The sequence below is a fragment of the Pelobates fuscus genome, chromosome 9 (assembly GCF_036172605.1).
Source record: "Pelobates fuscus isolate aPelFus1 chromosome 9, aPelFus1.pri, whole genome shotgun sequence".
NCBI classification, from domain to species: domain Eukaryota; kingdom Metazoa; phylum Chordata; class Amphibia; order Anura; family Pelobatidae; genus Pelobates; species Pelobates fuscus.
The window spans coordinates 8656712-8683191 of NC_086325.1; the positions used below are offsets into that span (position 1 = coordinate 8656712).

The following is a 26480-nucleotide window of genomic DNA, read 5'->3' on the forward strand; positions in this document are numbered from 1 at the left end:
AATACTCCCAGTAATGTGTGAGTGTATCACAGAGTTCCACAGCAATAATACTCCCAGTAATGTGTGAGTGTATCAGAGAGCTCCACAGCAATAATACTCCCAGTAATGTCTGAGTGTATAACAGAGCTCCACAGCAATAATACTCCCAGCAATGTGTCTGAGTGTATAACAGAGCTCCACAGCAATATTACTCCCAGTAATGTGTCTTTAAACAATAAATGAAAAGTGAAAAATGAAAGTGTACCTCTCTGTAAAAATAAATAAATAACAATATGTGATAATGTATAATAGGCCCAGTCTGTTACTGTACCTAAAATGCCTCAGAACAGGCGCACTCATGGCCACACACACACCCACACCCATAACAGCCCCACACCCTTGGTCACTCCCCCACTCACACTCAGAACAGCCCTGCCACTGTCCACACCTCCCGTAGCTAGAACAGCCCCGCCGCTGGCCACACCTCCACTCACATCGCGAACAGCCCCGCCCATGGCCACACCATCATCCATAGCCAGAACAGCCCTGCCGCTGGCCACACCTCCACTCACATCACGAACAGCCCCGCCCATGGCCACACCATCATCCATAGCCAGAACAGCCCCGCCCATGTCCACACCATCACCCATAGCCAGAACAGCCCCGCCCATGTCCACACTTTCACCCATAGCCAGAACAGCCCTGCCGCTGGCCACACCTCCACTCACATCACGAACAACCCCGCCCATGGCCACACCATCACCCATAGCCAGAACAGCCCTGCCGCTGGCCACACCTCCACTCACATCACGAACAACCCCGCCCATGGCCACACCATCACCCATAGCCAGAACAGCCCTGCCGCTGGCCACACCTCCACTCACATCACGAACAACCCCGCCCATGGCCACACCATCACCCATAGCCAGAACAGCCTCGCCCTTGGTCACAACCCTACTCACACCCAGTACAGCCCTGCCCCTGGCCCTCTTTGTCTAATTAAAATATTTCTATACAAATATTTCTTTACAAAGTTTATCCAAAGCCTGTTCAAAATTGGTCACAGGTTCAAATCCCAGCAGGGTCAACTCAGCCCTTCATCCTTCCGAGGTCGATGAAATGAGTTCCATCAATCGGGTAATAGTAACAAATATTATTATTCAGCTGCCGATTCGGTTAATTCCGAGAGCGTGTGCTGAAAATTGCTTTGAGTTATTGTTATTGTGTCTCTTAATAAATAATAAAATATGCAAAGTACCTCCTACCCCTGCAACATGCAGCTGCACCACATAGAATTTTATTCTAGGGATTCTCTCTGCTACACGCGTGTTCTCCGTAACATGGGTCTATATTACATACATGTTGCCTCCTCCCTTCCCCCACTACTTTAGGGTTTATATACTAAACAGAATATTGTGATGAATTGATCTCAGGCAGGTAGAATAGCTGTGTTGGGGAACGTATTGCAGCTTTTCTAATTGTATCTAAATGTTACAGTTAGCGCAGTGAAATCTCGCCAGTTTACGGTTTGGTGAATAAACCCTTACTGCGTATCTTTAAGCATCTGTTAGAATTATCCTGTGACATCATAACAAGATCTGCAGGAGATTATTCCCAAAGCCAGCTGAGGAACCTCAATTTCGGAAGATCGTTCCCTCCTGCTGAGAGCCACATGTCTTGCAGTGTCTGGGGCTGATTAGCACATTCCACCCATTCCCCCAATTTACTGCCCACTGGGCGAGCTAGTCAACTCATGGAAAGTACCACCCGGCAAGAACTTTCTGTGCCAGAAACTCTGCCCTTCCTTTTCACAGCGTTGCTGAAATCAGCCCTAAGTAGTTGGGAGGGGATAGGGTGGGGTCCCCTTAGGAAATGTGGGGTACAGAGTAGTAACTTGCTGGCGTTTGTCCAAACATGCTGTCAGCGGCTGAAGGACAATCTCCCCTCGCTGCGTTCACATTTAAAAAGTGTCGCTGTGAATCATCGTGATGTTAACCGGTCCAGTCCCTGCCAGCCACAGCAAGGATTCCAGTCACTCTGCAACCGCCTGGTGCCAACTTCAGTCGTACAAGCTGGGTTTATTTACTAAACAGTTCAATGTGTTAAGTGAAAACCAACGTGCACGGTTAAAGTCAGCCTGGTTAAACTAGGCTGAATTGAAGATTTTTTTCAACTATTGGGGACGAAATTTGCAAGTCAGTCGTCATCTCAAAAAGCATTGGGAGGCTAGTGAGCATGCGCGGCACCAATCAGCATCTCCTCATAGAGATGCATTGAATGTAGGTCCAGGTAGTCCCTCTAGTGGTAGCAGTTGAAACTCCTCAGTTTGCAGGAACAGGCTATATGTCCCATTTTACTGACAATATTGTCCCTTTATCAAAGTTCATAATAGACACATTTACTTATGTTGCCTTAAGAGAAATTGCAAGTTTTGTGGCCCAATGACGTGATATTAAGAAGGCCTCTGCTGAAACATCAGACATTTAAACATTCCCTTGTGGTTCATATTTTAAAGAAGAATTAGAAACAGCAAGCCATCTGCATTTATATTTTTAATCTTCGTTGCCAAGTTATTTTCATTTATAACAGATAAGCTTAATATCTGATGGCAAGTGAGACAAGCAATACATAAATAGAAAATGGGAATTCACACTCAGACTGCTGACAGGACTTAAAATGGAAATAATGGACATATTTTAATGAGTGACTTTGGTATGAATTCGTTACAGAAATACTGCAGGTTATAAATGATTTCGAAATGATATAGTGGCCCATATCTTGTAATATTGAGTCTATTTTTCCTGTAATACAAAGTAGGTGTCATAAAAATAGATAAATAAAATGTCACTTTTCCCCTTCCTGACCTCAGTCTCTTTGCTAGCCCCTCTAAGCCAACCAATATTCACGCTTGACCCCGGCACCGAAACCACTTAAATTTTTTTAAATGCTGCTGGCCCCACCAGGTTTCCATACAGTGCACCACCATCTTGCAAATTCCCAATGAAGCTCATTGGACGTCTTTTCCTCTGCCCCCCCGTAGGATGAGCGTGTCATACCATGCCCAGTTCTCCGATCGGGGGGGGGGGGGGGTGTTTCTCCTTTGTGTGACATGTCATGATTCCCTTTTATTCCAGAAGTTTGGTCCTTAAGGGGTTAAAATCAGGATCCCACAAGAGTCAGCACTGGGATGAGGTGAGAAAACGTGACAAATAACGTGGAGTTTGAGTAAAGCTCTGCCCTTTGTCCACTTTTGTCAACCTGCGGTTTCTACATAAGAAAAGGTAGTCCCTATATTTCCTTATTTATAACTTTGAAAAGAAACCTCATTTAATAAAAGGGGTTACACAATGCAGCACTATACATGGAAAATAGTGACACAGTGGCTTTAACAATACCATCCCAGAGTAAACATAATCTCTTTATGCCTTAAATCACCAATCTCAGGTGTCAGGCCTCACTTCCTCTCCCAACGGTTTGTATCACATGGCCATGTGTGATAATGTGAACGCCATGGGCAGGCTACCAATCCAAGGTGAGTCACGTCTCCTGGGCAACAGCAAACACGAGGGGAACATGCAGAAATCAAGGCGGGCGCAGCTTCAATTTTAAAGTGCCCTCCTAAGGTCCCCATGGCAAGCCACTCACATGGAGTAGGGAGGCAGGATGGGGACATGCGGTAGGGGCTCGTGGCCAAGGCTAGGTGCCCTATTTAAATACAGAGCACCCGAGCCTTCATTGCTGTTTATTCAGGGGACACTTGGCTGCTTTTCTCTGACCCTTGGCTTGACTCACCGCTCCCAAACTTTGCTGCCTGAATTGTTGACCCTGCCTTTGCCGAGCCCTGGTCTGCATTGCTTGCCTTGGACCTTATCCGCTGTTTCCTCAGCGAGCACTGCATTCTGAGTTATAAACCACAAACCTGACAGAAGGGGTGAAATCACACAATATTACTACGGACATATGTTGACTATGTAAAATGAGATTTTACCAGATTTTTTCATTTTGTGTATACATTTATTATGGTATTATTGTGTGACACTCTGCCGAACCAATGAACTCTGACAGAGCTGGTCTTAGCACTTAGTGTACTTTTTCTACTGTTTATTAGCTGATACACACTTCCGGAAAAGAAATGTAGCAGAGAGTGTTTATTTTAGAAATTCTTATCTCCTGCTTTGTTAATTGCTTGCAAGTGCACAGCAGCCTCATGTGTGAGATTAAAGAAGAATTAAAAACTTCTCGGGAAGAAAGAAGAATTCTTCCAAGCTTGCAGTCATGCCTGCACTATTAGAGAAGCAAATTATGGGGTTTAGTCCAGCGCTTTGCATTTTATTTTATTCATATAATTTGTGAAATGTTCAGTATTTAAATATTTTAGATTGTTATTTTTTCATTAAAGAAACACTTTAGGGTCAGGAACACAAACATGTATTCCTGACACTATCATGTTAAAACCACCACCTAGCCTCCTTGCCTCCCTAATTATAGTACAATCTTATCTGTATTCAAGTCTGCTGCTGCTGGCTCTGCCCTTGATCTGCCTGCTTGGCTGACATAATCAGATGTGATTCTCTGAGCCAATCACAATGCTTCCCCATAGGATTGGCTGAGACTGTTATGGAGGCAGAACCAACACAAGCCAAACACAGCCCTGGCCGATCAGCATCTAGTCAAAGAGATACACTGAATCAATGCATCTCTATAAGGAAAGCTCGGTGTCTGCATGCAGGTGGTGGAGACACGGAATGTCAGTCACACTGTGCAGCACTGCCCCAGGAAGCACCTCTAGTAGCCATCTGAGGAGTGGCCAGTGGAGGTATCCCTAGGATGTACAAATGCAATAAGCTGTTGTTGTTCTGGTGACTTTAATAATTATTTTCAATTAGTACCCTGGCGCCTTTCCCCAGTAATTCGGCAAACCGTTTTGCCACGGTTTGCACCCTTATCTGGGTCACTGTGGGGCACCTGGTCTCTTGCTGTAGAAAGCCAACGCCAATCGAGTCAGCTGACCACTCTCAGTCAATGAATGACATTCTGTGCATAGAAACATGCACATACAGTATCTCACAAATGTGAGTACACCCCTCACATAGTGTATCTTTTCATGTGACAACACTGAAGAAATGACACCCTGCTACAATGTAAATGTAGTAAGTGTACAGCCTGTATAACAGGGTAAATTTGCTGTCCCCTCAAAATAACTCAGCACACAGCCCTTAATGTCTAAAAGACATTAGCCATCCTTGAACTCTTGTTCTGAGCTGGTTAATGAAGCCCCAGTCACACTGCCAGAGACAAGGGGTTAACTCCATACGTGCAGCATTCCATAACGAAACAAAGCACTTTGAGACCCCACGCACCATGACCACTTCATATTACTGAAAAGGTTATGGTGCTTCCAGTAACCCTTTGCTATTTATGAACTTTTCAGCCATACAGAGTGTGGCTCAGACAATACAACAAACAAACAATAAAATAAGGAATACAGAAAAGAATAGCAGTGTGAGGGTTAATAATAGAGCTCCGCCCACCTCTCACTGCTATCCACGATGTAAAAAGGACCGCATCTCCAGGTCTCCCTAAGCTAAAAGAGGTCCACAGATTCCAGTTTGTGTTTATAAATTTCATCATAATTTGCCCGCTGGATGTTTCCTCGGGCTGTGGCCAAATATTGTGGATTTCAGTAGTTTCACCAGGAGGTGATTTCATTTGACCAATATCCCTCCGACCGGAATAAATCGGAGGATAGTCTGCAAGGTTCTGGAGTGTAGTATAATCCTATAGGATCGGTATGGAATTCAATCCTATTGATTTTTTCGTTGACGCCGGATTATGCGTAATTGAATTTAAAGTGTTGTCCATTACTTTATCCACTGAGAGTGCTGGTTATCTTTCATCCATCTGGACAGGAGACATCAGGCAAGGCGAACATGAGATGACAACTGCCAACCAAGACACATATTGACTACTCACCAGCTAAAGGGACACCTGCTCAGCTCATGGGAACCTTGATGGACTTGGCACATGAAGTATGGAAGCTCCACACATGGTATACTAACTAACGATAAGATTCATTCAGCAAACACCAACCAGGAATCCAAAGGGCACCAACCAGTTAGTTGTGAATGGGGTACCATCCGAGCAGGTTGATTAAAGAAATATGTCTGACCTTGCCTTCTGCATCGACTATTCTAATGGCCAAATAATCAGTATGACCTATCCAAATATAATCACCAGCTATTATTTCGTCTGTGCATCATCTCTTTCTCATGAAAACTGGAATCCTTCCCTCTCCACCCTTGGTATATGGTCATGGAAAACCTGCAGCACAGTGACATTATAAAACTGAAATGCTGGCTCGATCTGGACTTGCTGCACCCATCACCCATTCATTAATCCAACTAGCACTCAGAACAAGTTCCTGCTAAACTTCCCTTTCCACAATATCAGGATAGACCTTTCACACTGAATGCTCATACAATTCCCATCCCCAGTTTGGCGGTCTCTCAGTATCTGCTTCCCATCTGTATTTACTAAAGAACAAAACCTCAGTAATACTTTTAAATGAAAACAAATGTATCTGTGGTTGTACATGGAACAGATCCATTCTGCTAAGACTGCCTCGCTACACGTGTTTCAACTGAAATTCTACATTGTATCATCATCGCATAATGGAGATCACATCCAGCCCTGTGGGTATTACCGGGGAAAGTTTAAAAAAAAACTATGTGATAACTTGATAACTTCTGAGCCAAATGTTAATAGGTTCAATCGGTAACAAAATAAAACCAGAGCGGTTAATAGAACGATACAATATTTAATCAGCTGCCACTCAATTACCAAATCTCCTACCATCAAAGCTCCACTGGTTGGATCTCCTGTACGTGCATCCTTAGTCATTGATATTCAATCATTACATCTCTAGTCATTGGGAATACATTCATTTTGTTAAATCCTAAGTGTAACAAGACTGCAGCACAGTTAGACAGCACGCTGAGTGTAATGTGACTGCAGCACAGTTAGACAGCACGCTGAGTGTAACAAGACTGCAGCACAGTTAGACAGCACGCTGAGTGTAATGTGACTGCAGCACAGTTAGACAGCACGCTGAGTGTAATGTGACTGCAGCACAGTTAGACAGCACGCTGAGTGTAATGTGACTGCAGCCCAGTTAGACAGCACGCTGAGTGTAATGTGACTGCAGCCCAGTTAGACAGCACGCTGAGTGTAACAAGACTGCAGCACAGTTAGACAGCACGCTGAGTGTAATGTGACTGCAGCACAGTTAGACAGCACGCTGAGTGTAATGTGACTGCAGCACAGTTAGACAGCACGCTGAGTGTAATGTGACTGCAGCACAGTTAGACAGCACGCTGAGTGTAATGTGACTGCAGCACAGTTAGACAGCACGCTGAGTGTAATGTGACTGCAGCACAGTTAGACAGCACACTGAGTGTAATGTGACTGCAGTACACTTAGACAGCATGCTGAGTGTAATGTGACTGCAGCACAGTCAGACAGCACGCTGAGTGTAATGTGACTGCAGCACAGTTAGACAGCACACTGAGTGTAACAAGACTGCAGCACAGTTAGACAGCACGCTGAGTGTAATGTGACTGCAGCACAGTTAGACAGCACGCTGAGTGTAATGTGACTGCAGCACAGTCAGACAGCACGCTGAGTGTAATGTGACTGCAGCACAGTTAGACAGCACGCTGAGTGTAATGTGACTGCAGCACAGTTAGACAGCACGCTGAATGTAATGTGACTGCAGCACAGTCAGACAGCACGCTGAGTGTAATGTGACTGCGGCACAGTCAGACAGCACGCTGAGTGTAATGTGACTGCAGCACAGTCAGACAGCACGCTGAGTGTAATGTGACTGCAGCACAGTTAGACAGCACGCTGAGTGTAATGTGACTGCAGCACAGTTAGACAGCACGCTGAGTGTAATGTGACTGCAGCACAGTTAGACAGCACGCTGAGTGTAATGTGACTGCAGCACAGTTAGACAGCACGCTGAGTGTAATGTGACTGCAGCACAGTTAGACAGCACGCTGAGTGTAATGTGACTGCAGCACAGTTAGACAGCACGCTGAGTGTAATGTGACTGCAGCACAGTTAGACAGCACGCTGAATGTAATGTGACTGCAGCACAGTTAGACAGCATGCTGAGTGTAATGTGACTGCAGCACAGTTAGACAGCACGCTGAGTGTAACAAGACTGCAGCACAGTTAGACAGCATGCTGAGTGTAATGTGACTGCAGCACAGTTAGACAGCACGCTGAGTGTAATGTGACTGCAGCACAGTTAGACAGCACGCTGAGTGTAATGTGACTGCAGCACAGTTAGACAGCACGCGGAGTGTAATGTGACTGCAGCACAGTTAGACAGCACGCGGAGTGTAATGTGACTGCAGCACAGTTAGACAGCACGCTGAGTGTAATGTGACTGCAGCCCAGTTAGACAGCACGCTGAGTGTAATGTGACTGCAGCCCAGTTAGACAGCACGCTGAGTGTAATGTGACTGCAGCACAGTTAGACAGCACGCTGAGTGTAATGTGACTGCAGCACAGTTAGACAGCACGCTGAGTGTAATGTGACTGCAGCACAGTTAGACAGCACGCTGAGTGTAATGTGACTGCAGCACAGTTAGACAGCACGCTGAGTGTAATGTGACTGCAGCACAGTTAGACAGCACGCTGAGTGTAATGTGACTGCAGCACAGTTAGACAGCACGCTGAGTGTAATGTGACTGCAGCACAGTTAGACAGCACGCTGAGTGTAATGTGACTGCAGCACAGTTAGACAGCACGCTGAGTGTAATGTGACTGCAGCACAGTTAGACAGCACGCTGAGTGTAATGTGACTGCAGCACAGTTAGACAGCACGCTGAGTGTAATGTGACTGCAGCACAGTTAGACAGCACGCTGAGTGTAATGTGACTGCAGCACAGTTAGACAGCACGCTGAGTGTAATGTGACTGCAGCACAGTTAGACAGCACGCTGAGTGTAATGTGACTGCAGCACAGTTAGACAGCACGCTGAATGTAATGTGACTGCAGCACAGTTAGACAGCATGCTGAGTGTAATGTGACTGCAGCACAGTTAGACAGCACGCTGAGTGTAACAAGACTGCAGCACAGTTAGACAGCATGCTGAGTGTAATGTGACTGCAGCACAGTTAGACAGCACGCTGAGTGTAATGTGACTGCAGCACAGTTAGACAGCACGCTGAGTGTAATGTGACTGCAGCACAGTTAGACAGCACGCGGAGTGTAATGTGACTGCAGCACAGTTAGACAGCACGCGGAGTGTAATGTGACTGCAGCACAGTTAGACAGCACGCTGAGTGTAATGTGACTGCAGCACAGTTAGACAGCACGCTGAGTGTAATGTGACTGCAGCCCAGTTAGACAGCACGCTGAGTGTAATGTGACTGCAGCACAGTTAGACAGCACGCTGAGTGTAATGTGACTGCAGCACAGTTAGACAGCACGCTGAGTGTAATGTGACTGCAGCACAGTTAGACAGCACGCTGAGTGTAATGTGACTGCAGCACAGTTAGACAGCACGCTGAGTGTAATGTGACTGCAGCACAGTTAGACAGCACGCTGAGTGTAATGTGACTGCAGCACAGTTAGACAGCACGCTGAGTGTAATGTGACTGCAGCACAGTTAGACAGCACGCTGAGTGTAATGTGACTGCAGCACAGTTAGACAGCACGCTGAGTGTAATGTGACTGCAGCACAGTTAGACAGCACGCTGAGTGTAATGTGACTGCAGCACAGTTAGACAGCACGCTGAGTGTAATGTGACTGCAGCACAGTTAGACAGCACGCTGAGTGTAATGTGACTGCAGCACAGTTAGACAGCACGCTGAGTGTAATGTGACTGCAGCACAGTTAGACAGCACGCGGAGTGTAATGTGACTGCAGCACAATTAGACAGCATGCTGAGTGTAATGTGACTGCAGCACAGTTAGACAGCACGCGGAGTGTAATGTGACTGCAGCACAGAGACTCATTCACCCTTCTCAGAGTGTGCTCTTTGCCCTGTCTGTGGTTTTGTCTCATGTACAGCGGTCAGAGGTCAGAGGTCGTCAGGCACAAGAGTCGATATGAAAGAGTCAAAGGGGTCAAACATCAAGGCCAATGTGCAGGAAATGTATGAAACCTGGCATTTAAGGTCAATACAGATATTATAGTATTAGAATTTGTTTTATTAACATGTAATAATATGATTAACATTGTGTGTGCCAAATGGACTCTAAATCTTATGTTGCCTGGGACCCTTGATTACTAGAAATTAAATGGTCCCTGTTAGAATCAGCTTGCATACAGTATGAGAGGTATGAGAGTGTTTTGTATAAAGAACAATAGGGGGAAAGTTCGAAAAGTGGAGCAATCAGCAACAACATCCCCTCGGTTTCCATGGTGATTGCCTTGATTTTAGAACTTTGTCCCATCAATTTTAGATAGACATGACATACTTACAGGCTCTGAATCCATTCTGATCATTTGTCCTGGCGATGTCGTCACTGTACACCGTGGTCATGTTCCCTCTGTCGCACTGGTTTGTACACCGGTCCCCCAAACACCGTACACGGCAAATCATGGGCGTGAACATGACCCTGACCTTCTCCACCTGTCCAGAGGCTGGCATCCACCCGAGACAGCAGAAAGACAGAGAAATAAGGATCAGCCTCCGCTCCATACTCAACTCTTAGTCCCGGAAGCACCAATTAGATTGCAAGCTCTTGGGGACACCAGAGTTGAATAGCTCCACTCGGTTACACTCTCAGGGATTTGGCAAGCTTTGCACTCTGTCTGAATGCCTCCTGCCTTTTACGTAAGAATAAAAAAAAAGAGAGAGTTTCTGGGATCTGGGTGCTTCCTGCCTTTTTGGGGTCCCCTCCTGGCGTGGTGCAGGGTTGGGCTGGACTCAGCAATACTCTAAATATATCAGAACAAGGAAAGGAAAGTGAGAGAGAGGGAGAGAGAGGACGGATGGGGGAGTGTCTGGAAATAAGAGGGGTTACACAGCCAGTTGGCTACAATACTAAATGTGGACGGACTAATTAAAAACACTCACTGGGCAGTAATCCAACAGCAATGTTTACAAGGGTATTCCATCAGCCATTAGAGGGCCCCGTTAACCCTCTCACTCCCTGCCTTTGGGACTTTACAATAGAGCCCCGGAGCCAAGAGTCAAGTGGGGGCAAGAAACAGGACCACAGGACTCGAGGGACTCAGATTGTAACACACAGTGAATATACACTCACGCTGTTTGTACTGTCTGCAGAACTGGCAGTGAGGACAGCTCTGACCATGAGCACAGCACTATACAGTCATTACAGCTCTGACTGTGAGCACAGCACTATACAGTCATTACAGCTCTGACCGTGAGCACAGCATTATGCAGTCATTACAGCTCTGACGTGAGCACAGCACTATACAGTCATTACAGCTCTGACAGTGAGCACAGCACTATGCAGTCATTACAGCTCTGACCGTGAGCACAGCACTATGCAGTCATTACAGCTCTGACCGTGAGCACAGCACTATGCAGTCATTACAGCTCTGACCGTGAGCACAGCACTATGCAGTCATTACAGCTCTGACCGTGAGCACAGCACTATGCAGTCATTACAGCTCTGACCGTAAGCACAGCACTATGCAGTCATTACAGCTCTGACCGTGAGCACAGCACTATGCAGTCATTACAGCTCTGACTGTGAGCACAGCACTATACAGTCATTACAGCTCTGACCGTGAGCACAGCACTATGCAGTCATTACAGCTCTGACTGTGAGCACAGCACTATGCAGTCATTACAGCTCTGACCGTGAGCACAGCACTATGCAGTCATTACAGCTCTGACCGTGAGCACAGCACTATACAGTCATTACAGCTCTGACCGTGAGCACAGCACTATGCAGTCATTACAGCTCTGACCGTGAGCACAGCACTATGCAGTCATTACAGCTCTGACCGTGAGCACAGCATTATGCAGTCATTACAGCTCTGACCGTGAGCACAGCACTATGCAGTCATTACAGCTCTGACCGTGAGCACAGCACTATGCAGTCATTACAGCTCTGACCGTGAGCACAGCACTATGCAGTCATTACAGCTCTGACCGTGAGCACAGCACTATGCAGTCATTACAGCTCTGACCGTGAGCACAGCACTATACAGTCATTACAGCTCTGACCGTGAGCACAGCACTATGCAGTCATTACAGCTCTGACCGTGAGCACAGCACTATGCAGTCATTACAGCTCTGACCGTAAGCACAGCACTATGCAGTCATTACAGCTCTGACCGTGAGCACAGCACTATGCAGTCATTACAGCTCTGACCGTGAGCACAGCACTATGCAGTCATTACAGCTCTGACCGTGAGCACAGCATTATGCAGTCATTACAGCTCTGACCGTGAGCACATCACTATGCAGTCATTACAGCTCTGACCGTGAGCACAGCACTATGCAGTCATTACAGCTCTGACCGTGAGCACAGCACTATGCAGTCATTACAGCTCTGACCGTGAGCACAGTACTATACAGTCATTACAGCTCTGACCGTGAGCACAGCACTATGCAGTCATTACAGCTCTGACCGTAAGCACAGCACTATGCAGTAATTACAGCTATGACGGTGAGCACAGCACTATGCAGTCATTACAGCTCTGACCGTGAGCACAGCACTATGCAGTCATGATGGCACTGAGCCAGCACTATGCTGACAGTGTACACACAACTATGCCCATAATCAGACTGGTAATAGAACACTGGCAGTAACCGTGAACCCATCTAGTACTTTTTATATCTATGTTAACCTTTACTGCCTGCACTGGAAGGCTATTCCAGGTATCTACTACTCTTTCTATATCACTGTTACTGCTCCCAATGGAAGGTTATTCCATGGATCTACTACCTTTTCTATATCACTGTTACTGCTCCCAGTGGAAGGCTATTCCAGGTATCTACTACCCTTTCTATATCACTGTTACTGCTCCCAATGGAAGGTTATTCCATGGATCTACTACCTTTTCTATATCACTGTTACTGCTCCCAGTGGAAGGCTATTCCAGGTATCTACTACTCTTTCTATATCACTGTTACTGCTCCCAATGGAAGGTTATTCCATGGATCTACTACCTTTTCTATATCACTGTTACTGCTCCCACTGGAAGGCTATTCCAGGTATCTACTACTCTTTCTATATCACTGTTACTGCTCCCAATGGAAGGTTATTCCATGGATCTACTACCTTTTCTATATCACTGTTACTGCTCCCACTGGAAGGCTATTCCTGGTATCTACTACCCTTTCTATATCACTGTTACTGCTCCCAGTGGAAGGCTATTCCAGGTATCTACTACCCTTTCTATATCACTGTTACCGCTCCCACTGGAAGGCTATTCCAGGTATCTACTACACTTTCTATATCACTGTTACTGCTCCCACTGGAAGGCTATTCCTGGTATCTACTACCCTTTCTATATCACTGTTACTGCTCCCAGTGGAAGGCTATTCCAGGTATCTACTACCCTTTCTATATCACTGTTACCGCTCCCACTGGAAGGCTATTCCAGGTATCTACTACACTTTCTATATCACTGTTACTGCTCCCACTGGAAGGCTATCCCTGGTATCTACTACCCTTTCTATATCACTGTTACTGCTCCCACTGGGAGGCTATTCCAGGTATCTACTACCCTTTCTATATCACTGTTACTGCTCCCACTGGAAGGCTATTCCAGGTATCTACTACCCTTTCTATATCACTGTACTGCTCCCACTGGAAGGCTATTCCAGGTATCTACTACCCTTTCTATATCACTGTTACTGCTCCCACTGGAAGGCTATTCCAGGTATCTACTACCCTTTCTATATCACTGTTACTGCTCCCAGTGGAAGGCTATTCCAGGTATCTACTACCCTTTCTATATCACTGTTACTGCTCCCAGTGGAAGGCTATTCCAGGTATCTACTACCCTTTCTATATCACTGTTACTGCTTCCACTGGAAGGTTATTCCAGGTATCTACTACCCTTTCTATATCACTGTTACTGCTCCCACTGGAAGGCTATTTCAGGTATCTACTACCCTTTCTATATCACTGTTACTGCTCCCACTGGAAGGCTATTCCAGGTATCTACTACCCTTTCTATATCACTGTTACTGCTCCCACTGGAAGGCTATTTCAGGTATCTACTACCCTTTCTATATCACTGTTACTGCTCCCACTGGAAGGCTATTCCAGGTATCTACTACCCTTTCTATATCGCTGTTACTGCTCCCACTGGAAGGCTATTCCATGTATCTACTACTCTTCCAATACCATTTTGTTAGTCTTTGCTGCCTCCACTGGGAGGATATTCCATGTATTTACTTCCCATTCTGCAAAACATAATGTTCTCATTCTTAATGGAACAAGCTTCATGCTGCAGTTAACTCACTGATGTCTGCATTCATAATTCCACAGCTTCGAATTGCCAAAACAAATGCCTTGATATATATTCAACAAATGAAACCAGTATTCAGATTGTGCGATGTATTGCTGCTTGGAAAGGGATACATAAACACGATGGATTCCCATTAACAGTGAACATCTTAATTCTGCTAAGCAACAGCTCAGTGCATGGCTAAATAACTAAACCGATCATTTATCTGGAAAATTCACATCATTTTAAACTACAACAGCTCAGGTGGAACAAGGTTTCCATTTACGTACTTTGTCCTAAAATGAGCAATTTCCATTTCAATTCTCCTTAATTCATAAGAATTTGTAAAATTGCTTTTCTAGCAGACGACCACTTTCACAGCGGTCTTGTTAAGCCTGCATTGCAGTGCTGAATTATCAGACCACCATAATGAATGCGAACAGAGCACTGTAAAACAGGTATTACCCCTCCACGGGTCCTGACCTGCAGTCTGCTTACAAAGCAAGATGGCCGCTTCCTCAAACTTAATTGGATGAAAATGATTCAGCAATGTGTGATATGAGGGAAAGACACGCAGACCTTTAAAGGAATGTAATTATCCAAACTTGGAAACACATTGTAACTTGGGTTCATTCTGGTGTTTTCAAGCAAAATATACATAAAATACTGTGTTTCCACTAAAAATAAAATCTGGTAATAATTTGAGCTGCAAGAACGTTTCTGTTGCCATGTTTTCTTTATAAAATTGGGGTGACGTCATTTAGGGAAAAGAATTTCATACAACATTTAGTAAACATGGAATATTGTGATAAAGGGTTGGATCAAAGAATAATCTGCTGTGCGGTATCCATTGAATAAAAAGCAGGACGAAGGTTAAATGAAAGGTCCACATTGTCCTGCTCAATGCGTATGGTGTTAACACGGCCATCTATAACAGATATTCCACAAAATATCCGAGACACGCTTTAAGTTGTGGGTGACTTTAACCAGACACTGGGGTTTATTTACCAACTGAATTGCAAAACCGACAACGAACCATTTGGGACAAACTCATGATTTACAATGACAAAAATAATTCTAAAAAAGCCTTAACTTTCATTTAATAAACAACAAATTGTAGTGAACTAGAATCCAAATTGCTAAATGGAGGCTACAATCGCCAACTTGAGACTTTTCCAACTTAGCTGGTTAATAATGGAGTAGCGATAATCCACAGCGATAATACTCCCAGTAATGTGTCTGAGTGTATAACAGAGCTCCCCAGCAATAATACTCCCAGTAATGTGTCTGAGTGTATAACAGAGCTCCCCAGCAATAATACTCCTAGTAATGTGTCTGAGTGTATAACAGGGCTCCCCAGCAATAATACTCCCAGTAATGTGTCTGAGTGTATAACAGAGCTCCACAGCAATAATACTCCCAGTAATGTGTCTGAGTGTATAACAGAGCTCCACAGCAATAATACTCCCAGTAATGTGTCTGAGTGTATAACAGAGCTCCACAGCAATAATACTCCCAGTAATGTGTCTGAGTGTATAACAGAGCTCCACAGCTATAATACTCCCAGTAATGGGTCTGAGTGTATAACAGAGCTCCACAGCAATAATACTCCCAGTAATGTGTCTGAGTGTATAACAGAGCTCCACAGCAATAATACTCCCAGTAATGTGTCTGAGTGTATAACAGAGCTCCACAGCAATAATACTCCCAGTAATGTGTCTGAGTGTATAACAGAGCTCCACAGTAATAATACTCCCAGTAATGTGTCTGAGTGTATAACAGAGCTCCACAGCAATAACACTCCCAGTAATGTGTCTGAGTGTATCACAGAGCTCCACAGCAATAATACTCCCAGTAATGTGTCTGAGTGTATAACAGAGCTCCACAGCAATAATACTCACAGTAATGTGTCTGAGTGTATAACAGAGCTCCACAGTAATAATACTCCCAGTAATGTGTCTGAGTGTATAACAGAGCTCCACACTAATAACACTCCCAGTAATGTGTCTGTGTGTATAACAGAGCTCCACAGCGACAATACTCCCAGTAATGTGTCTGAGTGTATAACAGAGCTCCATATCAATAATACTCCCAGTAATGTGTCTGAGTGTATAACAGAGCTCCACAGCAATAATACTCCCAGTAATGTGTCTGAGTGTATAACAGAGCTCCCCAGCAATAATACTCCCAGTAATGTGTGTGAGTGTATAACAGAACTCCACAGCAATAATACTCCCAGTAATGTGTCTGAGTGTATAACAGAGCTCCACAGCAATAATACTCCCAGTAATGTGTCTGAGTGTATAACAGAGCTCCACAGTAATAATACTCCCAGTAATGTGTCTGAGTGTATAACAGAGCTCCACAGCAATAACACTCCCAGTAATGTGACTGAGTGTATAACAGAGCCCCACAGCAATAATACTCCCAGTAATGTGTGTGAGTATATAACAGAGCCCCACAGCAATAATACTCCCAGTAATGTGTCTGAGTGTATAACAGAGCTCCACAGCAATAATACTCCCAGTAATGTGTCTGAGTGTATAACACAGCTCCACAGCAATAACACTCCCAGTAATGTGTCTGAGTGTATAACAGAGCTCCCCAGCAATAATACTCCCAGTAATGTGTCTGAGTGTATAACAGAGCTCCACAGCAATAATACTCCCAGTAATGTGTCTGTGTGTATAACAGAGCTCCACGGCAATAATACTCCCAGTAATGTGTGTGAGTATATAACAGAGCTCCACGGCAATAATACTCCCAGTTATGTGTCTGAGTGTATAATAGAGCTCCACAGCAATAATACTCCCAGTAATGTGTCTGAGTGTATAATAGAGCTCCACAGCAATAATACTCCCAGTAATGTGTCTGAGTGTATAACAGAGCTCCACAGTAATAATACTCCCAGTAATGTGTCTGAGTGTATAACAGAGCTCCACAGCAATAACACTCCCAGTAATGTGTCTGAGTGTATCACAGAGCTCCACAGCAATAATACTCCCAGTAATGTGTCTGAGTGTATAACAGAGCTCCACAGCAATAATACTCCCAGTAATGTGTCTGAGTGTATAACAGAGCTCCACAGTAATAATACTCCCAGTAATGTGTCTGAGTGTATAACAGAGCTCCACAGTAATAACACTCCCAGTAATGTGTCTGTGTGTATAACAGAGCTCCACAGCGACAATACTCCCAGTAATGTGTCTGAGTGTATAACAGAGCTCCATATCAATAATACTCCCAGTAATGTGTCTGAGTGTATAACAGAGCTCCACAGCAATAATACTCCCAGTAATGTGTCTGAGTGTATAACAGAGCTCCCCAGCAATAATACTCCCAGTAATGTGTGTGAGTGTATAACAGAACTCCACAGCAATAATACTCCCAGTAATGTGTCTGAGTGTATAACAGAGCTCCACAGCAATAATACTCCCAGTAATGTGTCTGAGTGTATAACAGAGCTCCACAGCAATAATACTCCCAGTAATGTGTCTGAGTGTATAACAGAGCTCCACAGCAATAATACTCCCAGTAATGTGACTAAGTGTATAACAGAGCCCCACAGCAATAATACTCCCAGTAATGTGTCTGGGTGTATAACAGAGCTCCACAGCAATAATACTCCCAGTAATGTGTATGAGTGTATAACAGAGCTCCACAGCAATAATACTCCCAGTAATGTGTGTGAGTATATAACAGAGCCCCACAGCAATAATACTCCCAGTAATGTGTCTGAGTGTATAACAGAGCTCCACAGCAATAATACTCCCAGTAATGTGTCTGAGTGTATAACACAGCTCCACAGCAATAACACTCCCAGTAATGTGTCTGAGTGTATAACAGAGCTCCCCAGCAATAATACTCCCAGTAATGTGTCTGAGTGTATAACAGAGCTCCACAGCAATAATACTCCCAGTAATGTGTCTGTGTGTATAACAGAGCTCCACGGCAATAATACTCCCAGTAATGTGTGTGAGTATATAACAGAGCCCCACAGCAATAATACTCCCAGTAATGTGTCTGAGTGTATAACAGAGCCCCACAGCAATAATACTCCCAGTAATGTGTCTGAGTGTATAACAGAGCTCCACAGCAATAATACTCCCAGTAATGTGTCTGAGTGTATAACAGAGCTCCACGGCAATAATACTCCCAGTAATGTGTGTGAGTATATAACAGAGCCCCACAGCAATAATACTCCCAGTAATGTGTCTGAGTGTATAACAGAGCCCCACAGCAATAATACTCCCAGTAATGTGTGTGAGTATATAACAGAGCCCCACAGCAATAATACTCCCAGTAATGTGTCTGAGTGTATAACACAGCTCCACAGCAATAACACTCCCAGTAATGTGTCTGAGTGTATAACAGAGCCCCACAGCAATAATACTCCCAGTAATGTGTCTGAGTGTATAACAGAGCCCCACAGCAATAATACTCCCAGTAATGTGTGTGAGTATATAACAGAGCCCCACAGCAATAATACTCCCAGTAATGTGTCTGAGTGTATAACACAGCTCCACAGCAATAATACCCCCAGTAATGTGTCTGAGTGTATAACAGAGCTCCCCAGCAATAATACTCCCAGTAATGTGTCTGAGTGTATAACAGAGCTCCACAGCAATAATACTCCCAGTAATGTGTCTGTGTGTATAACAGAGCTCCACGGCAATAATACTCCCAGTAATGTGTGTGAGTATATAACAGAGCTCCACGGCAATAATACTCCCAGTTATGTGTCTGAGTGTATAATAGAGCTCCACAGCAATAATACTCCCAGTAATGTGTCTGAGTGTATAATAGAGCTCCACAGCAATAATACTCCCAGTAATGTGTCTGAGTGTATAACAGAGCTCCACAGTAATAATACTCCCAGTAATGTGTCTGAGTGTATAACAGAGCTCCACAGCAATAACACTCCCAGTAATGTGTCTGAGTGTATCACAGAGCTCCACAGCAATAATACTCCCAGTAATGTGTCTGAGTGTATAACAGAGCTCCACAGCAATAATACTCCCAGTAATGTGTCTGAGTGTATAACAGAGCTCCACAGTAATAATACTCCCAGTAATGTGTCTGAGTGTATAACAGAGCTCCACAGTAATAACACTCCCAGTAATGTGTCTGTGTGTATAACAGAGCTCCACAGCGACAATACTCCCAGTAATGTGTCTGAGTGTATAACAGAGCTCCATATCAATAATACTCCCAGTAATGTGTCTGAGTGTATAACAGAGCTCCACAGCAATAATACTCCCAGTAATGTGTCTGAGTGTATAACAGAGCTCCCCAGCAATAATACTCCCAGTAATGTGTGTGAGTGTATAACAGAACTCCACAGCAATAATACTCCCAGTAATGTGTCCGAGTGTATAACAGAGCTCCACAGCAATAATACTCCCAGTAATGTGTCTGAGTGTATAACAGAGCTCCACAGCAATAATACTCCCAGTAATGTGTCTGAGTGTATAACAGAGCTCCACAGCAATAATACTCCCAGTAATGTGACTGAGTGTATAACAGAGCCCCACAGCAATAATACTCCCAGTAATGTGTCTGAGTGTATAACAGAGCTCCACAGCAATAATACTCCCAGTAATGTGTATGAGTGTATAACAGAGCTCCACAGCTATAATACTCCCAGTAATGTGTCTGAGTGTATAACAGAGCTCCACAGCAATAATACTCCCAGTAATGTGTCTGAGTGTATAACAGAGCTCCACAGCAATAATACTCCCAGTAATGTGTCTGTGTGTATAACAGAGCTCCACGGCAATAATACTCCCAGTAATGTGTGTGAGTATATAACAGAGCTCCACAGCAATAATACTCCCAGTAATGTGTCTGAGTGTATAACAGAGCTCCACAGCAATAATACTCCCAGTAATGTGTCTGAGTGTATAACAGAGCTCCACAGCAATAATACTCCCAGTAATGTGTCTGAGTGTATAACAGAGCTCCACAGTAATAATACTCCCAGTAATGTGTCTGAGTGTATAACAGAGCTCCACAGCAATAACACTCCCAGTAATGTGTCTGAGTGTATCACAGAGCTCCACAGCAATAATACTCCCAGTAATGTGTCTGAGTGTATAACAGAGCTCCACAGCAATAATACTCCCAGTAATGTGTCTGAGTGTATAACAGAGCTCCACAGTAATAATACTCCCAGTAATGTGTCTGAGTGTATAACAGAGCTCCACACTAATAACACTCCCAGTAATGTGTCTGTGTGTATAACAGAGCTCCACAGCGACAATACTCCCAGTAATGTGTCTGAGTGTATAACAGAGCTCCATATCAATAATACTCCCAGTAATGTGTCTGAGTGTATAACAGAGCTCCACAGCAATAATACTCCCAGTAATGTGTCTGAGTGTATAACAGAGCTCCCCAGCAATAATACTCCCAGTAATGTGTGTGAGTGTATAACAGAACTCCACAGCAATAATACTCCCAGTAATGTGTCTGAGTGTATAACAGAGCTCCACAGCAATAATACTCCCAGTAATGTGTATGAGTGTATAACAGAGCTCCACAGCAATAATACTCCCAGTAATGTGTGTGAGTATATAACAGAGCCCCACAGCAATAATACTCCCAGTAATGTGTCTGAGTGTATAACAGAGCTCCACAGCAATAATACTCCCAGTAATGTGTCTGAGTGTATAACACAGCTCCACAGCAATAACACTCCCAGTAATGTGTCTGAGTGTATAACAGAGCTCCCCAGCAATAATACTCCCAGTAATGTGTCTGAGTGTATAACAGAGCTCCACAGCAATAATACTCCCAGTAATGTGTCTGTGTGTATAACAGAGCTCCACGGCAATAATACTCCCAGTAATGTGTGTGAGTATATAACAGAGCTCCACGGCAATAATACTCCCAGTTATGTGTCTGAGTGTATAATAGAGCTCCACAGCAATAATACTCCCAGTAATGTGTCTGAGTGTATAATAGAGCTCCACAGCAATAATACTCCCAGTAATGTGTCTGAGTGTATAACAGAGCTCCACAGTAATAATACTCCCAGTAATGTGTCTGAGTGTATAACAGAGCTCCACAGCAATAACACTCCCAGTAATGTGTCTGAGTGTATCACAGAGCTCCACAGCAATAATACTCCCAGTAATGTGTCTGAGTGTATAACAGAGCTCCACAGCAATAATACTCCCAGTAATGTGTCTGAGTGTATAACAGAGCTCCACAGTAATAATACTCCCAGTAATGTGTCTGAGTGTATAACAGAGCTCCACAGTAATAACACTCCCAGTAATGTGTCTGTGTGTATAACAGAGCTCCACAGCGACAATACTCCCAGTAATGTGTCTGAGTGTATAACAGAGCTCCATATCAATAATACTCCCAGTAATGTGTCTGAGTGTATAACAGAGCTCCACAGCAATAATACTCCCAGTAATGTGTCTGAGTGTATAACAGAGCTCCCCAGCAATAATACTCCCAGTAATGTGTGTGAGTGTATAACAGAACTCCACAGCAATAATACTCCCAGTAATGTGTCCGAGTGTATAACAGAGCTCCACAGCAATAATACTCCCAGTAATGTGTCTGAGTGTATAACAGAGCTCCACAGCAATAATACTCCCAGTAATGTGTCTGAGTGTATAACAGAGCTCCACAGCAATAATACTCCCAGTAATGTGACTGAGTGTATAACAGAGCCCCACAGCAATAATACTCCCAGTAATGTGTCTGAGTGTATAACAGAGCTCCACAGCAATAATACTCCCAGTAATGTGTATGAGTGTATAACAGAGCTCCACAGCTATAATACTCCCAGTAATGTGTCTGAGTGTATAACAGAGCTCCACAGCAATAATACTCCCAGTAATGTGTCTGAGTGTATAACAGAGCTCCACAGCAATAATACTCCCAGTAATGTGTCTGTGTGTATAACAGAGCTCCACGGCAATAATACTCCCAGTAATGTGTGTGAGTATATAACAGAGCTCCACAGCAATAATACTCCCAGTAATGTGTCTGAGTGTATAACAGAGCTCCACAGCAATAATACTCCCAGTAATGTGTCTGAGTGTATAACAGAGCTCCACAGCAATAATACTCCCAGTAATGTGTCTGAGTGTATAACAGAGCTCCACAGTAATAATACTCCCAGTAATGTGTCTGAGTGTATAACAGAGCTCCACAGCAATAACACTCCCAGTAATGTGTCTGAGTGTATCACAGAGCTCCACAGCAATAATACTCCCAGTAATGTGTCTGAGTGTATAACAGAGCTCCACAGCAATAATACTCCCAGTAATGTGTCTGAGTGTATAACAGAGCTCCACAGTAATAATACTCCCAGTAATGTGTCTGAGTGTATAACAGAGCTCCACACTAATAACACTCCCAGTAATGTGTCTGTGTGTATAACAGAGCTCCACAGCGACAATACTCCCAGTAATGTGTCTGAGTGTATAACAGAGCTCCATATCAATAATACTCCCAGTAATGTGTCTGAGTGTATAACAGAGCTCCACAGCAATAATACTCCCAGTAATGTGTCTGAGTGTATAACAGAGCTCCCCAGCAATAATACTCCCAGTAATGTGTGTGAGTGTATAACAGAACTCCACAGCAATAATACTCCCAGTAATGTGTCTGAGTGTATAACAGAGCTCCACAGCAATAATACTCCCAGTAATGTGTCTGAGTGTATAACAGAGCTCCACAGCAATAATACTCCCAGTAATGTGTCTGAGTGTATAACAGAGCTCCACAGCAATAATACTCCCAGTAATGTGACTGAGTGTATAACAGAGCCCCACAGCAATAATACTCCCAGTAATGTGTCTGAGTGTATAACAGAGCTCCACAGCAATAATACTCCCAGTAATGTGTATGAGTGTATAACAGAGCTCCACAGCAATAATACTCCCAGTAATGTGTGTGAGTATATAACAGAGCCCCACAGCAATAATACTCCCAGTAATGTGTCTGAGTGTATAACAGAGCTCCACAGCAATAATACTCCCAGTAATGTGTCTGAGTGTATAACACAGCTCCACAGCAATAACACTCCCAGTAATGTGTCTGAGTGTATAACAGAGCTCCCCAGCAATAATACTCCCAGTAATGTGTCTGAGTGTATAACAGAGCTCCACAGCAATAATACTCCCAGTAATGTGTCTGTGTGTATAACAGAGCTCCACGGCAATAATACTCCCAGTAATGTGTGTGAGTATATAACAGAGCTCCACGGCAATAATACTCCCAGTTATGTGTCTGAGTGTATAATAGAGCTCCACAGCAATAATACTCCCAGTAATGTGTCTGAGTGTATAATAGAGCTCCACAGCAATAATACTCCCAGTAATGTGTCTGAGTGTATAACAGAGCTCCACAGTAATAATACTCCCAGTAATGTGTCTGAGTGTATAACAGAGCTCCACAGCAATAACACTCCCAGTAATGTGTCTGAGTGTATCACAGAGCTCCACAGCAATAATACTCCCAGTAATGTGTCTGAGTGTATAACAGAGCTCCACAGCAATAATACTCCCAGTAATGTGTCTGAGTGTATAACAGAGCTCCACAGTAATAATACTCCCAGTAATGTGTCTGAGTGTATAACAGAGCTCCACAGTAATAACACTCCCAGTAATGTGTCTGTGTGTATAACAGAGCTCCACAGCGACAATACTCCCAGTAATGTGTCTGAGTGTATAACAGAGCTCCATATCAATAATACTCCCAGTAATGTGTCTGAGTGTATAACAGAGCTCCACAGCAATAATACTCCCAGTAATGTGTCTGAGTGTATAACAGAGCTCCCCAGCAATAATACTCCCAGTAATGTGTCTGAGTGTATAACAGAGCTCCATATCAATAATACTCCCAGTAATGTGTCTGTGTGTATAACAGAGCTCCACGGCAATAATACTCCCAGTAATGTGTGTGAGTATATAACAGAGCTCCACGGCAATAATACTCCCAGTTATGTGTCTGAGTGTATAATAGAGCTCCACAGCAATAATACTCCCAGTAATGTGTCTGAGTGTATAATAGAGCTCCACAGCAATAATACTCCCAGTAATGTGTCTGAGTGTATAACAGAGCTCCACAGTAATAATACTCCCAGTAATGTGTCTGAGTGTATAACAGAGCTCCACAGCAATAACACTCCCAGTAATGTGTCTGAGTGTATCACAGAGCTCCACAGCAATAATACTCCCAGTAATGTGTCTGAGTGTATAACAGAGCTCCACAGCAATAATACTCCCAGTAATGTGTCTGAGTGTATAACAGAGCTCCACAGTAATAATACTCCCAGTAATGTGTCTGAGTGTATAACAGAGCTCCACAGTAATAACACTCCCAGTAATGTGTCTGTGTGTATAACAGAGCTCCACAGCGACAATACTCCCAGTAATGTGTCTGAGTGTATAACAGAGCTCCATATCAATAATACTCCCAGTAATGTGTCTGAGTGTATAACAGAGCTCCACAGCAATAATACTCCCAGTAATGTGTCTGAGTGTATAACAGAGCTCCCCAGCAATAATACTCCCAGTAATGTGTGTGAGTGTATAACAGAACTCCACAGCAATAATACTCCCAGTAATGTGTCCGAGTGTATAACAGAGCTCCACAGCAATAATACTCCCAGTAATGTGTCTGAGTGTATAACAGAGCTCCACAGCAATAATACTCCCAGTAATGTGTCTGAGTGTATAACAGAGCTCCACAGCAATAATACTCCCAGTAATGTGACTGAGTGTATAACAGAGCCCCACAGCAATAATACTCCCAGTAATGTGTCTGAGTGTATAACAGAGCTCCACAGCAATAATACTCCCAGTAATGTGTATGAGTGTATAACAGAGCTCCAGAGCAATAATACTCCCAGTAATGTGTGTGAGTATATAACAGAGCCCCACAGCAATAATACTCCCAGTAATGTGTCTGAGTGTATAACAGAGCTCCACAGCAATAATACTCCCAGTAATGTGTCTGAGTGTATAACACAGCTCCACAGCAATAACACTCCCAGTAATGTGTCTGAGTGTATAACAGAGCTCCCCAGCAATAATACTCCCAGTAATGTGTCTGAGTGTATAACAGAGCTCCACAGCAATAATACTCCCAGTAATGTGTCTGTGTGTATAACAGAGCTCCACGGCAATAATACTCCCAGTAATGTGTGTGAGTATATAACAGAGCCCCACAGCAATAATACTCCCAGTAATGTGTCTGAGTGTATAACAGAGCCCCACAGCAATAATACTCCCAGTAATGTGTCTGAGTGTATAACAGAGCTCCACAGCAATAATACTCCCAGTAATGTGTCTGAGTGTATAACAGAGCTCCACGGCAATAATACTCCCAGTAATGTGTGTGAGTATATAACAGAGCCCCACAGCAATAATACTCCCAGTAATGTGTCTGAGTGTATAACAGAGCACCACAGCAATAATACTCCCAGTAATGTGTGTGAGTATATAACAGAGCCCCACAGCAATAATACTCCCAGTAATGTGTCTGAGTGTATAACACAGCTCCACAGCAATAACACTCCCAGTAATGTGTCTGAGTGTATAACAGAGCCCCACAGCAATAATACTCCCAGTAATGTGTCTGAGTGTATAACAGAGCCCCACAGCAATAATACTCCCAGTAATGTGTGTGAGTATATAACAGAGCCCCACAGCAATAATACTCCCAGTAATGTGTCTGAGTGTATAACACAGCTCCACAGCAATAATACCCCCAGTAATGTGTCTGAGTGTATAACAGAGCTCCCCAGCAATAATACTCCCAGTAATGTGTCTGAGTGTATAACAGAGCTCCACAGCAATAATACTCCCAGTAATGTGTCTGTGTGTATAACAGAGCTCCACGGCAATAATACTCCCAGTAATGTGTGTGAGTATATAACAGAGCTCCACAGCAATAATACTCCCAGTAATGTGTCTGAGTGTATAACAGAGCCCCACAGCAATAATACTCCCAGTAATGTGTCTGAGTGTATAACAGAGCTCCACAGCAATAATACTCCCAGTAATGTGTCTGTGTG

The 26480-nt window shown here is 43.9% G+C and overlaps 1 protein-coding gene across 2 annotated transcripts in view; it reads right to left on the bottom strand.

Moving 5' to 3' along the window:
- Positions 1–26480, bottom strand: part of LTBP4 (latent transforming growth factor beta binding protein 4) — a 197227-nt gene that overhangs the window by 106745 nt on the left and 64002 nt on the right. The window contains exon 1 of one of the 2 annotated variants that reach the window (XM_063431085.1): positions 10478–10952. The exons of the other annotated variant lie outside the window; for it this stretch is intronic. Within the exon in view, the coding sequence (XP_063287155.1) occupies positions 10478–10697 (220 nt within the window). The 5' untranslated portion in view covers positions 10698–10952. Of the gene's footprint in view, positions 1–10477; positions 10953–26480 lie in introns of those variants that run through there. 2 annotated transcript variants of the gene reach the window in all.